Raw genomic sequence first — 16,110 nt, 5'->3', positions numbered from 1 at the left:
ATTCATTCACTTTGCCCATATATGTTGTATTATAGCCAATATGGCGTGTCGTTTTTGTAGTTTGCAGAAATGGATTATAATAATATTACCAAATATTGCACATCCATACTACTATACAGGATGGTCGGGGTTATGTTCAGGAGTTGGATCCCAAAAACGACACGAATAATAACAAATAACAAATAATAGTTTTGAAATTTTTGGGTGAAATTAAAAAAATCATTCATTGGGCTGTGTAGGCAAGCAGATGAATCGTCCGACAAACAGAATGTGTCCTCTCGGTGTTCCCTTTATAGGTTGCGGATGACTCTCATAGGCTGCTGATTACATCAGGCAGTTGCAACACAAAGGACACAAACTGAGAGCACAAATATGACAGTAAAGTGATTTTGCACTCTTTTCCTCCTAAGAAATTAACTAATTGAATCCATAAAACATGCACTGTGATTTTTTTTCTAAACCCCCTGCATAATGAAGGAGAAAAAAATGAATGTACAGTAGTAACGTGGCAGAAACCCAATTTTTGCACTTGGTTTCTGAGATGTTGGTGTCATCGTTCGTTCGTTTGTTCGTCTTCAATTCCGCTTATCCGGGGTCGGGTCGCGGGGGCAGCAGCTTTAGCAGGGAAGCCCAGACTTCCTTCTCCCCAGCCACTTCAGCCAGCTCCTCCGACAGGATCCCAAGGCGTTCCCAGGCCAGCCGAGAGACGTAGTCTCTCCAGCGTGTCCTGGGTCGTCCCCGGGGCCTCCCGCCGGTAGGACATGCCCGGAACACCTCCCCAGGGAGGCGTCCAGGAGGCATCCGAACCAGATGCCTGAGCCACCTCAACTGGTTCCTCTTAACGCGGAGGAGTAGCGGCTCGACGCTGAGTCCCTCCCGGATGACCGAGCTTCTCACCCTATCTCTAAGGGAGAGCCCTTCCGGGATCTTGTTCTTTCGGTCACGACCCACAGCTCGTGACCATAGGCGAGGCCAGGAACGTAGATCGACCGGTAAATCGAGAGCTTTGCCTTTCGGCTCAGCTCATTCTTCACCACAACGGACCGATACAGCGTCCGCATCACTGCAGACGCAGCACCGATCCGCCTGTCGATCTCCCGCTCCAACCTACCCTCACTCGTGAACAAGACCCCAAGATACTTAAACTCCTCCCCTTGGGGCAGGATCTCATCCCCGACCCGGAGATGTTGGTGTCATGTTTTTGCATAATCCCCATGCTTGTATGGTCACACAGGCAAAATATTATTCAAAGGGAACAACAAACAGCGTCTGCTGGGAGCAGAGGGTGCGAGCGTGCTGACATGTGCTAATCTGAATACAAATGTGACCAAAGTGCATGCACAGTGAGATGAAGCGTAACTATTGCTTGATTGTTTTTGGGAGCAAGAAGAGAGTTCAATATTTTGATGTGTGCAAACAAGAAAATGCATTTATGTAACATAAACATGAATTGATTGCACAATTGTATTTGTATTTATCCAGAAGGGTTTCTTATCTCGTGTTTCGGTGAAAATATTCATTCAGCCCTCGCCTCTCTTAGACAAAAGGGTGACTGGGTAGGCGAGGGTTTTACTGCATGGGTTTTGATCATCTAAAGCTATTTGATAGCATTAACAATAAAAAAAAATGCTAATGCAAGAATCCTCCCTTGGCCCAGTCACAGATTACATGCAGTGGGTTTGCGTGTTGAAACGATTATATAATTCATTCTCTGTGATGAGATTTTCTTCCATTGCTAGTTTCCTTACTACCCCACTCGATCTCTCGCATACTGTCCTGGCACTGGCAGGTTTCTCTTTTAATTTAAGGAGATGTCTCAGCTTCACTGGATTTTTTTTCCGGGTGACTTTATAATCTTTTTATCCCTGTCTGGAACTAATTCATCCTAGAGTGCAATTTGATGTCCTTTTTTGTGTGAATCCAGCTAGTTCAAGTAGTTTGTAGTCACTCTTGATGTTTGTGTTGCTTGTGATGAAATACAAAATATATGTTTTTGTGTTTAGCGCTGCACTCTCTCACTCTGGTATTGTGAATTATCTGCTCACTAAGCTTCTTAACACAGCCAATACAAAGGCACACACATTTTCTTCCCCATTTTTCCAATTGTTCTACAGACTCTCTTACTCTTAGACTTGGCAGCTCATCACAGGTGGGAAGATTGACCCAAAAAAATGTCTACATATTTTTCCACTTTAAAGGTTGTCAACGGTCTGTCGTTTTGAGGCGCATGTCAACTGCGTGCCCTCACGCGCTGGGAAGGATTATCTCCGCCCTGTGAATCCACATCTGTGCCACACAAGACTGGCAAAACCACTGTGATTGGTAGATTTCCATTCACCCTACTAAATTCAATCCAACTGTTATCTGGCAAAGTCTCAGGTTCAGTGGCCAGGGCCTTTCCCTGGATTAACGTTTAAACGGGAAGTCAACCCCAAAATTGTCTTTACAATAATACAGTATGTTTTATGCAGCCCCATGAATCTATACATGGTATTTGTATTATTAATAATGCGTTTGTGGAATATGAATAAAACAGCAAAATCCACCTGCTTTTATCCATCTTGGGGGGCGGCCATTTTGGCACTTTAACTGAAAATGACATCACAGTTGCTCAGGGTTCAGGTAATGACCATGGTCAAACCAAACTAATTGTGCTCCAAATATGATAGAGCATCATAATTCGTGCACCTTAAAAAAAAAAGAAGATAATGTGTTTCCCGTCCTACTACAGACTTCCTCCAGGTGTTGATCCTCCCTACACTCTAAAAAGAGAATTGTTGAACCAATTTAAGATTACAGATTGAATTGTTGACCAATTAAAAAAAAATCACTTCAATTGGTAACATACGATTGAATTAAATTAATCCAAAGTGAATATATCAAGTTTAATTAATTGAGTTCATTAAACTTAATTGGTAACACACGAGTACATTTTTTAACATATTAACTCTTTTCTTTCTTCCTATTCTTTTCTTTTTTACTTCAATTTATATTTTAGACTTGTAATGTGTTTATATGTTCAATAAAACCATAAACCAAACCAAAATTTGAAGTAAATTTAATCTGAAAGGTGTGGTGTGCATTTGTATTTAGCCCTGTGTACGTGATACCCCTAAATGCAATCCAGTGCAATCAATTGCCTTTCAGATGTCACCTAATTAGGAAATAGAGTCCACTTGTGTGCAATTTACCTTCAGTATAAATACACCTGTTCTGTGTTCACCCTAGTGAACCACAGCATCATGAAGACCAAGGAACTCACCTGACGGGTCAGAGATAAAGTTGTGGATATGTTTAAAGCATGGTTTAAAGTAGTAAATATGGCACAGGGTAATTCTAGAAGAAAACCTGTTGGAGGCTGGAAAAGACAAAGACGGAGAATGGAAAAATGAAAATTGCTCTTCACTAACGTTCTCCATCAAATCTGGCTGAGCTTTTGTCTTTTTTTTCCAAGAAAAATTAGCAAAAAAGTCAGTGTATTAATGTGCAAAACTGGTAGAGACATACCACAAGAGACTTACACCTGTAATTGCAGAGAAATGTGGCTGTACAAAGTATTGACGCAGAGCAAAATGTGAAAAAGTTCAAGGCATGCATATTGTTTGTTGACTAGTTGTTGACACTTGGGGCTTTTTTTTTCCATGACTGGCTCAAGTCCGGCGCAGCGAGCAGCGTCAATCTGCGTAAAGACAAGCTATACCGGGTGTTGGTAATTTCGCACCCACAAATTGGCATCTTTAAAAAATGGCCTATTTATGCCATTGTGGGTGTGAAAACAGCCATCTTCATACGCCTCTCATTGGCTTTAAAACAGCAATGACAGTCTTGCATGGAGGCATCTCTGTGTGGAAAATGGCGCAATGATCCATGTGTGACCGGAGCATTGTCACTGCTCTGGGTCGATGAGCAGACAACGTTAAGTGGTTTCCCTCACAGAATGAAATGGTGATAACCGCTGGCGACTTAAATGTGCGTGATGCTCATAATGACAGCATGGTGTTACACTAGTGTGTTTTCGTCTACATATAGTATTTTGCATTTAGACAAAAATAAAATCCACACACTGCCGGAAAATTTGCTTTGATATATGACCGTCTTGTGACTTGTATGCACACAAAAGCCATAAATCCATGATTAATGTAATGAGGTCAGGTTTGATGGGCTATTTAATGCTGTGCACTTTGAGTCACATGGAGCAATGGGAGCCATTCATCATGTTGTTATTCATGAGATTCTCATTAAAATAAATGATGGTGATTAGGAGAGATGATCTTATATGGAAGTGGACCCAAACTTCAAGGCAACGCTCAATCAGCAGAAATATCCTTGTCTGCATACAGCTGTAGAGTGAGACAGCCAACAGTCACACACAAGCAGTGATACGCAAAAGGCTTGCTGGCGAGGTGCTGTTTCCTTAGCCTTACATCTGAAAAATAAATGTGGGCTGAACGGAAAAAAATGTTGTTTGCTGGAGAGGAACCCGAGCAGTAATGTAGGACTGTAACAAACTTAGCAGAGCATGTCTACTGGTTTGTGTTAACATCAAGGAAGGACACACGTAAAAGCTATGCCAAGTCAGCATTGGATGCACATGTTTAGAATGACAACCACTATCTTGCATTGAGATTCGGTTCTACCATTATTACATATAATACATTCATATAATATAACATTGCACAGGGTCAGGTTACCAATTTGGCAACGCAGGCCGATGCTAAGGGCACCATGGAGTCTTGGGGGTGCCAAAACTCAAAATTCACCTTCAGTATAATTATATCCAAACTACTGAATATTATAATAAAAACATTATTTAATATGTCATATTAAATTGTGTGACATTATCTTATAAATTAAAGGCAATATTACAAATTCAGCTTCACTTAAGTGTATGTAAATCGTCGTTGGAGGTGGGCGCCACATTGGCTACGGCCGGCCCCGGCATTGCATACAGTACGGTATGTGTAAAAGTATAACGTATGCCAATGTAAACCTCACAAACTGTACTAGCCTCATATTTATCTAAGCCATTTTACAATATTCATTGCACTCCCACTTTGTTGTGTTCTGTTTACATTTGGCACTATTGAACATAATACATATTCACAGCTGCACTGGAAACAAAACAAAAGAAAGCAGAAGTGAGTCATGGGATTGCCCTTGCATGGACATTTTGTGGCATTTTTTTACCCTGCTGATGAATCGAATTTTTGTGCCCTGGTCCTCGTCGGGATAAACAGTAGCCAAGAAGTGACAGCGTGTCTCTCTCCATCATGAACTTGCTGTCTTCCATTTGCTTTACCCCTGTGACTTCGCTCTTGTACGCTCTTCCAGATGAAGAGGACCCACAAAGCCTCCATAGTTACCTCCCCTGATTGCTTGACCTTTATTCTGAGTTGTTTCCCCCTCCATTCATATGCATGGAACATTTCTTTCGGAGCTACTTTATGTCTAAACTGATTTGACAAAGCGGTTGGAGAGTAGGTCACAAGTCAGTCAAGATCTTCTTTGTTGACTATAGTCCAGTGTCTTCCTTTGCAAAGTCACTGTAGTTAACACACTTTGTCAAATGGTGCATTTGCCTACTAGAAATTACAATGCTAGAAATTGTGTATGCATGTTTTTTGTTGTTGTTTTTTTCAGCAAATAAAATAAATATACAAACAACCGTGGCCTGTTGATAGGGTTGGCTCTCCCATATTTTTTGTTTTTCCTGTGCCAGAATTCATGTGAATTGAATTGTCAGCGTTCATGGATTATACTTAGTCCTCCCCCACAGAAAAATATAAATGTATGATTTTCTTTTCAATTTTCAAAAAGCAATTAGTAAAGATGGAGCCATATCAGGAAAATAAATATACGTGTCTAAAACAATGTAGTACACATGCCAAGCCTCAAAATAGTGCTGCCACAGAAATAACTGGAAAACTGAGAAGACACTGCATGTACCCGGGTAAAAAAAAAAAAAGACCTAGGCAATTATTTTAAGAGGGTGAGCCTTGCGATCTAATGGGGACCAGTTCAGGGTGTTCTACACATTTTGCCCAAACTAGCTACCAGCTCACATGCAACCCTAATTTGGAAAAGCTGTATAGAAAATGAATGGATGGACGTTGCTCATCAAGTAATTAATAATTAGAGGTTAAATAAAAATACATTTCAGTCATGTACTATTTCAGTATTATGGCTAGTACAGGGGTGGGCAAGTTCGGTCCTAGAGAGCCGCAGTCCTGCATGTTTTTGATGTCTCCCTCCTCGAACACAGCTGAGGCTCCTGCAGAACCTAATTATGAGCTGATGATTTGAAACACCTGGGTTGCAGGCAGGAGACATGCAGGACTGCGGCTCTCTAGGACCGAACTTGCCTACCCCTGGGCTAGTATAAGGAAAAATGTGTTTCATTGTTTGAAAGCCATTGATTTGTAAGTCAAAAAGACTCAAGGGCATTCATTTATTTTCATAGAACACAACTATCATAATGCAGTAAGGAGTGTAGAAAAGACACAGAAAAAAATATATGATCCGTGTTTCTTGTTATGCATATGTCAGAATTCTCATTCATCCTGATCATTTCATTGAATCGATCTCAACTGGACTGCTTTGTTTGTCTAAGGCTACGTTCACACTGCAGGGTGTCCAATTCGGATTTTTTTGTTAAATCCAATCTTTTTACGTACCGTTCACATTACAAAAACAAATGCGACATTTAATGTGAACACGCCCGTGATGCAACTCCACCCGAATGTAACCCGAATTTTTACTATCGCCACACATGTCAACTTTATGCTTCATGTTTCAATTGTGATTAAATTAAAGACAAATGAAAATGTAACTCTGTTACTCAAAACAGCTTTGTATATATTCAGAGATTTGTCAGTAGTCTCCCTTCCAAGCGGTCTCTCCCGCCCGCGCAGAGGTATATTAAGGTTTTGATGACGTATGAATCGGATACATGCGGATGCGCGTTCACAGTGCAGACGCACCGCATACATATCCGATTTATATCCACATACGAAAGAGGCCCAGGTCGGGTGTGAAAAAATCTGAATTGTACCGTTTACACTGCATGAAAAAATGTAGTAGCTGTCGTGTGAACGCTGCCTTAAAAGATGTTTCACCTCTCATCCGAGTAGACTTAATCAATTCATGCAACAAGGCTTGGTTAGGACTCCCCCAGCCTGTTTCTTGTTTTATATTTCGGACCCACACAGCTTGTTGTCTTCGAGTTGCACTCGGTTGCTGTTTGCTGCCGTGGTAAGAGCACAAGTAATAGTACAGGGAGTCCTCGGGTTACGTCGTCTGCGACCTACGTAGTTTTGACTTTAAGGCGCCTTGTCCGTGGCACCTTCTTTTTTGCTAAATTCCCACAGTAATTACACCATTTTAAAATTATTTAAAGTTGTGTTGTTACTTCCAGCAACGGGCGTCCATCGAGCAGGTCTACTCGCCATCAGGCGTGTCACATTTCCGTGTTTAAACACGAAATATTGGTTCCGGCTCTTCAAGGTCGCGCAAATGTTTTTTAAAAATTACTGTACAAAGTACTTTGATGTAAATATCAACGTTAATGGTCAAATCCGTCAAAAGTCGAAATTCGGGTTACATTGATAGCGTAAGAACGGAACTCAGCTGTAACTCGAGGACTGCCTTACTTAGTGTATGATGTCACATTTAGGGATTTGTAAACACATTTTTTCAAAAGTTTATTTTGGTTTCGGGCTCACATAATGTGTGGGCTGAAATGCTAAGGGAGAAAAAACACACCACACATTTCGCTTACATGTGAATGGACTATAGGAGAGGGATTGCCCAACATAGGAAAGGAACACCCTGTTCTGCATTCCATCAAACGGCCATAAACATTACTATTGATGTTGTTCGTCAATGAATGTCAAATAATGATCCGGCAGTGGAATTTTGAAATTAATTTCCAGTGCTTTTCTATTTTCCTACGATCCAGATGGTTGATAGTGCATGAAAGGAAAGGAAAACATTGATTTTCCTCATTTCTCTGTTTTTGTTTTCCTTGTCTAGGATCCTGCTGACGGTGGTTGTGATTTTTCGCATCCTGATCGTGGCTATCGTCGGCGAGACAGTGTATGAGGACGAGCAGACCATGTTCATCTGTAACACCCTGCAGCCGGGCTGCAACCAGGCGTGCTATGACAAGGCCTTTCCCATTTCCCACATCCGCTACTGGGTATTCCAGATCATACTGGTGTGCACGCCAAGTCTCTGCTTCATTACTTACTCGGTCCACCAGTCGGCCAAACAGCGGGACCGACGCTACTCTTTTCTCTATCCCATAATGGAGCGGGACTATGGGGGAAGGGATGGGGCACGAAAGCTCCGCAACATTAACGGAATTTTAGTCCAGCACGGTGGCGACGGCGGCGGCGGGAAGGAAGAACCTGACTGCTTAGAAGTAAAGGAGATCCCCAATGCCCCGCGAGGCCTCACGCACGGGAAGAGCTCCAAAGTACGGCGACAAGAAGGGATCTCACGTTTTTACATCATTCAAGTGGTATTCCGAAACGCACTGGAGATTGGATTTTTGGCCGGCCAGTACTTCCTCTATGGCTTTAGCGTGCCTGGGATTTTCGAATGTGACCGCTACCCATGTCTGAAGGAGGTGGAGTGCTATGTGTCGAGGCCCACAGAAAAAACAGTTTTCCTGGTCTTCATGTTCGCGGTGAGCGGCATTTGCGTGGTGCTCAACCTGGCCGAGCTCAACCATCTGGGTTGGCGCAAGATTAAAGCGGCCATCAGGGGCGTCCAGGCCCGCAGGAAATCCATTTGTGAGATCAGGAAGAAAGACATGGCGCATCTGTCCCAACCGCCCAACCTGGGGCGCACACAGTCCAGTGAGTCAGCCTATGTCTGATGATGAAGAGCAGAGGAAGAGGAGTGGGATGAATGTGCGAGTGTGAGAATGAAGTCATTAAGATTTGAGTGCAGGGGTCAAACCACATATCTTATTACTCTCTGTGATGATGGAATGACAACCAAGCGTCCATCTTGGTAACTTAGAAAGTTGAGTCAGAAATCTAAGACTCAAAAGACATTTTAATCTCATTTTCGAGAGAACAAGCAAATGGGGCTGTTTTGTGTTATTTGGGGTGGGGGGGGGGGGTTTGATGGCAGTCTTCTGACGCATCCCATGGTGCTTTTCTGGACTATGTCAGCTTCACTGAAAAAAAGGGATGGGACAGGGAGTATAAGAGGCAACAGCACAAAAAGAAGGAACGGAAGACCTGTCAGAGGCACGACAGGAGAGAGGAGGCGAGTTTGTGAGTGTGAGAGACTAGGAGGGGGACATGACGCTCTGGCAAAACATGTGAAAGGGGGGAAGCGAGGGAGCGCGGCTCCGTCGCTTCCTCCTGCGGCTGAAAGTGAAGCCAAGCGAGAAGGAGCTGCTTCTGATCATCGTCACCAAGCCAAAGCCAAGAGAAGAAGAATGATGGTGTTTATGTTTTGTCTCTTGGCAAAATATTATTTTAACACAAACACAGCTAGTACCATGAACACATTTTTTTCGCTCCTCTTCCCTATCTCTCGCTCGCTCTTACACCAGAGTTGGCAGCTAAGTGGAGCCCAGGGGGCTTCGGATGACAGTAATGACCCTCGCCGCTCTCCTTCTACGTCGATGTTGGAGAAGAACTAATGAACACATGGACTTGGTGTGTAAACGTTTGTCTCTCCCAAAGCACAAACCAAACGTTCCTCTCAGCTGCATTCCAGGGTGCTGAAGGTCGAGGGAGATCCCGAGCAGAAGGAGAGCCGAGGACTTGAAATCTATGAAAAAGATCACAATGTGTTATCATTTTCTTTTTAGAACGCAATGGTGCCATCATTGAGAGACCGATTTTATCGTTGAAAAGATGAATAGAATATGAGTGATATTTATCCATTTAGAGTATATCAGATAGATTTATTTATCTCTATTGGTGGGGCGTTTGTGAAATCATCTTTCCTTTTCTAACTGTAAGAACTGTCTTTTTTTCTTTTTTTTTTTATACATTTTTGTCCATGTTTCACTAATGAAACTGTTTAGCAGCATGGAGAGGGAATTGTTATGACCTTTGTTTGTCCATGTTTTTGAGGTTGTGCACCTGATTTTGATTCCTTTTTTAACCTTGCTCATTTGCATTTGAAATGCAACCGTCAAATCTATCATGTTTGTTTTTCCATTGATTTGCTTTTTCAAAATCAGCTGCACACCTTCAAGCAACTAAGGCCTGGGAGCCATGTGAAAAAGGCATGTTTACATGATGCAATCTTATTGAATGATCAAGCTGTGCAACCCAATGACGTATAGATCGTAATGAGAGTTTTTATTGTCCATTGATCTCCTGAGTGGATTTCAGCATGCATGCTATGTAAGAGACTAGTAAAAGAGCGCTGTGAAAGTATTTGAAAAAAAATGAAAATGTTGCACCTTGATTTATAAAGACAAGTGGGAGAGTGGTAGACTGAAGGAATTTTGGTTGGGAATTACTGTATATGGGGCAGCTGCCACACAGTCGAGAGGTTCTGGATTCAAAATCTAGACTCGGGCTTCCGGTGCAGTGTGTTACAACTGGTTGCGCCAGCTTCCTTCCACAATCCAAAAAACTTGCATTATAGGTGAATTGAAAACCATAAACAACCCTCAGAGGTGTGAATGTGAGTGTGAATGGTTGTTTGACTAAGGTAAAGTTCAGTGTTAACCTTGAAAATGTCATTCTACTATATTACGGTCCAGTTCTGGAAAGACACAAAATGGTCTTGGGTACTTTTGACCTCTTCATCTGTTAGGCTTCAACAGGTGGTGCAAATGATGACATAATTATAATTGTTTTTATACCATATGCTGGTGGAGAGATTAAGAAACCTCACCACCGTGGTGATCTCAGTTGTAAACAGAAAGGATACAAAAATGCAAATGAGTAGCTGATGCGAGGCTGCTTCAAAAATGTACTAGAACCTAACATAATGCTATTTCCTGGTGCTTGACAGAGGTTTTACGAATTAGGTGTGAGCCATACACACGTGATTTTAAATGTCATGATTTTGATTACTTACGGACACACAATGGATCAATAATTACTAAGCACAAAGCCACATACCAAATATTTGGGGAAAATGTGCTTCATGTTATTGCCGTTAAGCTAATAGTTAAGCTAATGTTGTATTTTATTTCCAGTCAGGCACATCTGAAACATTGGAAACTGATGTAATTTATTAGGATTTCTAATAACGTTTCTCATAGGAAATAACAGAAATCAAAGTATCCATCCAAAGACAAAACATCAAACACTTTGGTAGCAAGTGATGATGTGTATTGGAGTGCTGTTGCTTGAATGACTCTAAGTTCTGGTATCTATCCTTCTTCTCCACTAACATAGAATTTAATTTATAGGAGTAAAGTGTCTTTGCGTGTGACGATAAATGTGACTTTGTTAACCTACTACACCCTGGTGAGGCTGCTTCTTATTTTGGAATAAATGCTGCTAAAAAGCCAAAGACAAATCTAAAAACGCACAGTTTATTCTTTCATATTTGCTGATCGGAGAATCGCGTATTACAGCGGGTCAAATGCCAAGGTTCTATGACAATTTAGAGGCATAGCCTACAGCCTTCCACCGTACTTCCATTAAATTTGAAGAGGGCTCTGCTGCAAGACTGTTAAGTCTAAACCTAACAAAATGATTTGGCCAGTTAAATGACTACACTGAATTGGAGCCAAAAGTGATCCAGGATTTTGTAGTGGTGGGCCAGCATTACCTCTGCAGACTGAATCGCTTTATTACTGCCTTTTGCTTCTATTTTCATATTGAAACATGAAATGCAAACAATGCGCACATTATTTAGTTTCCTCTTGAATTAATTCCGTTAAAATGGTAACATACAGCCACACAACGGCTAAATGTCCATTCTTGTACTTCTGTTAGCTACCAACAATAGTTTTCCTTAATCCAGTGGAACACAAAAGTGATATGTCCTTTGTGAAAACAACAAATGAGGAAGTCAACACCCGTCGTCCAACCTTCATTCAAATCAAAACGGCACGCTTAGCGCTATTCGTGTTAAATCTGTGTCTTAACATAACATGGCGTTCTCATGTCAACAAGCACAAGCTCCTGTCTGTCTTGGAGCAACAAGAACAAAGGATGAAGCTGACAAAATCCCCATAAAATCTCTGTTCTCCACTCACTCCCACTGTCATAATCTCTCTGATTCTTCCAGGTGATTATCCCCAGATTTAGACTCTTCCAAGCATCTTGGATGCTCCTCATTTGAGATTGATGTGTTCCACTGAATGCGCCGGGCAGATACACTGACACGACACTCCAGAATACCTAATAATAGAGTTTGAGTCTTGGCTCGCTCCTCAGTTAGAGCGCGCACTTGTAGAAAAAGGCTTATCACTGACCTTGAGCCTTAACGCCAAGCCAATGTTCTGTACTATCTGCAGCTCCTTCTGCAGTCAATGCCCCGAACTGCTCTCATCTCCACAACACAGGTCATTGCTGGGGTTAGACTTATTTTTAGAAGATGGAGGACACACACACACTAAGATTCCGCCATACGGGAAAATGTGTGCTTTTTCAAGCCCTCATTTATCTGGCAGGCAGATGACTGCAACACAACAGTCTGTGGTCCAGCACTACCCAAAGCAGGCAAATTTCTTCCAACATTCCACTACTCTCCACAGTCTACTTTTCTATTGTCATTGTGAAATGATGCAACTTGATTGCTTCTCATTTGCTTGTCTTTTCTCAACGTGTGGGTTCATTTTGTTGTCTGTTGCTCTTTTTGTGCAGTAACGTCAAAAAAGGAAAGTTTTTGTATGTAAAAGATCAAAAGATACAAATATTAACAAGAGTAGAGAGCCTAAAAGACTAGAAGAAAATGTTATATTGCCTCCCTTGCCAAAGTGATATGCAAAATTTGATTTGTTTCCTTTTTTATTTTTAACTGCATGTGTTATGAATAGATTAAGCATGTCTGTTTTCTTCCACAATAACTTTTAAATACTTTTTTTTTTTTTAGCAAGCCGTTGTGTCTCAATGCCAAGTGTGTATATAAATGACCAAGGTGTTCAGACAGTACAGACACAATACCAACTCAGTGATTGTAGTTCAACAGACACACAAAAGATTTGGATAACCCCAACACAGTCAACCTTTTACTTAGAATACCTTTTAATATATTGTAGGAGAGGTTCGGCTTTACGAGCCAATAAGTTCAGCAAAACACAGGGTATATACAGGACTATGGGTAGGCAAACTAGACCACAACCACAACTTCGGCAAAGTGCCCGTTTTTTCAGCGAGTGCTTTAGCAGGTTTTCGTCAACCGAACCAAGTCAGGCTTCGTGTCATAAATGAAGCACTTGCTAAAAATGCAGGCACTTTGCCGAAAAGGTGGGCACTTCCGTCATTGACGGATGCCTACCTGTTGAGAACATTCCAGGGTTCAGATCCCAGCACAATGATTAATTAATATACAATTAATTAATTTTAATTTGTTAAAAACAGGTAAATTTTTACTCAGATAATTTTGCAATATCATTGTTTTTAAATCCAACAGACTCAGGAAATAAAGTAGTTGTGCTCTTTTGAAAGAAAAATCATTTTTGTAGAAATAAAATACAATTTGCCATCTTATACTTGGAAGTGTAGTAAAAAAAAAAAAGCAGATTAATTATTTATGGTCTACTGGTGCTACTTGCGATTTGACTTCAGAAAAATACAAACATCACACAATCATTTGTGCAAAGCAGGTGTCCTTAAAATCAAGTTATTTTGTCTTGACTGTTACAATTGACTAACAACACAAAATGTCATCAGTTTTATAATACACCAACTAACAATCAGATTCCTCAGGAAATCAGCATGTGTTAACACAGAGGTGCACTATTACACACATTATTCTTCATACCACTGCCAAAAGAACCTTAAAACCGTGTTTCCACCAAGCAGTTCAGATTTATTTCCTATTATCAAAAATGTGAGGACATACCACACCCCCTTTTTTTTTTACACTTACAGTATCAAAGGTGTGGAGCTGTGGGTTATATCTCTAACATTTAATTTTTTTGGGCTTATCAACTGCCACATTCCAAGAACAATGGACACAAAAAGCAAGATGTCCTCAATTGTCCATTGTTGTGTATGTTGAATGCAGTTAGCAGGTTACAGTTTTCACACTGTTGTTATCTATCTCCTTCTACTTCTAACTAACTGCACTGGTTGGTGGAAAGGTTGTTTTAGATGAATTTAGGATTTCCACAGCCAGTCTTAAGGATTATCAGCCCTTGAGCCCTGCTAGTCCATCCAAGGGCTTTTGACTTTGATACAAACTTAATAAAGCCATAGTTTAAGAAAAAACAATTTTCCCTTTGGAGACTAATCACCTTCATATAGAGTATAAAAATAAATATCTTATTTAAAATTGTATTACCAGAAGGGAGAAAAAAAAACAATTTAAAGCACTGTAGGCCTACTTGAGTTTCAACTGCAGGACAGATTAGATCTATTTCAGCTTTCACTGATTACTAGTCTATTAGAGTAACAATAGTGATTACTTGATCTAATTACAGTGAGTGGAAGATTCCAGCACGCCGGATTTGTTCGAGGACCCTGTGTCACACTCACTCAGGCTCATAACTTTGATTGTGACCTGCAGTCCTCTCAATTTCAGGATCTTCATTTGTACAATAAACAATTTCAAGTTGAGGAAATGAAACTTTTTACAATGCCCCATACATACTCCAAGTCCACCATTTTCTCACAACTATGCATGCATGTACACTATGGGAGAGGCTTGTCGTACATTGAGGGGTGTGAATAATTCACATTTAGCCAATATTTGGCATTTAACAGGTCATCAATATTTAATAGGATATAATAAATGACAAAAACAAAAATAGCCCCTCAAATGTGAGCATTTGTGACAATTATGTGCGACTAGAGAATTGAAAAAGGTTCAACACAAACTATGACCATGAATCAAACATACAAAACAAGTTTTTTTGTGCTGTTTGTGAAAATCTCTTGAACTGCAGATTCTAAGGTGTACTGTACCTGAAAAACCTTAAAAGGTTTACTGTATATTTCTGACTGATGTTCTGTATGTAAAGACTGAATTAAACCTTGAATGTTACATCATGCCCGTTGCTGTGGCTGATTTATGACTCGGTGTCATTCAATCTAATGTGTGTATGCGTGTGAGTTTATCACTTCATGGGGACCATTTTCTCGGTTTTTACTATCATTGTGGGGACCCCGTGTCCTTGTGGGAACATTTTGGTGGTCCCCATGAGTCCAAACCTCTTTTTGAAGGTCAAAACTTGGTTTTAGAGTTTAGGTTTGAATTGGGTTTTGGTTGGGGTTAGGGTAAGGGTTAGGTTAAGGAAGTCAGTTGTGATGGTTAAGGTTAGAGTAAGAGTCTAGGAAATGCATGATGTCAATGAGATGTCCCCACTAGAAATGTAAACCCAAATGTGCGCCTAAGCGTGTGTGGGTGTGTATGAGTATGTGGACACGCGTATATCTCTTGATGCAGCCCTTGTATTGATGCCTATGAACCAGTGAGAATATTAAACTGAGTGAAGCAACATTCAGAGAGTTTGCGCATACTATTTCTAAACTGACGAGGTGACACTAAAGCCTTCCAGCAGGATTAGCCGCCTCACACCATTAAACTGATGAGACCACAGAACATGTAGCCTATGTGTTTGATGTCCTTCCAATGTTGGTCATATTTATTTCACATACTACATCCATGTGAGCTCCTGAAATATTTCCGTGCCCGTACTGTACGCATTCTATCACGTTAACTGTTCTATAGTGTGTTTGTGTGAGTGCCGAGTTCGACACCGACCCACCCTTCCCTGCAAGGTCACATGGTGGCTGTGCTGGACTGGGATTGAAGGCTCGTTGCCACGGCGATAAGCCAGCCGGTAATATCTCTAAGCACAGGCAGGATTAATCTGATGACAGATGGCTGGCTGCTCAGCGTCACTTCCTGAAAACACACACATATACACACAAACACAGGAGTCGCCTTCAACATCACCATCATCATATATTTTACTATTACCATCACCTTCAGCCTCCAATCAAG

General features: G+C 41.1%; 1 protein-coding gene across 1 annotated transcript in view; it reads left to right on the top strand.

Annotated features, from left to right (window-relative positions):
* The window catches only part of gjd1b (gap junction protein delta 1b), a 32,354-nt gene extending 17,202 nt beyond the window's left edge, over nucleotides 1–15,152 (top strand). Inside the window, exon 3 of the mRNA XM_086080943.1 lies at nucleotides 8,032–15,152. Within this exon, the coding sequence (XP_085937069.1) occupies nucleotides 8,032–8,881 (850 nt within the window). The 3' untranslated portion in view covers nucleotides 8,882–15,152. The remainder of the gene's footprint in view (nucleotides 1–8,031) is intronic.
* Nucleotides 15,153–16,110: the final 958 nt, after the last annotated feature.

This window comes from Leptonotus elevatus, chromosome 7, assembly GCF_054856555.1.
Source record: "Leptonotus elevatus isolate MCC_2025b chromosome 7, RoL_Lele_1.0, whole genome shotgun sequence".
In the NCBI taxonomy this organism is placed as follows: Eukaryota; Metazoa; Chordata; class Actinopteri; order Syngnathiformes; family Syngnathidae; genus Leptonotus; species Leptonotus elevatus.
This window is presented reverse-complemented; position numbering and strand designations above follow the sequence as displayed.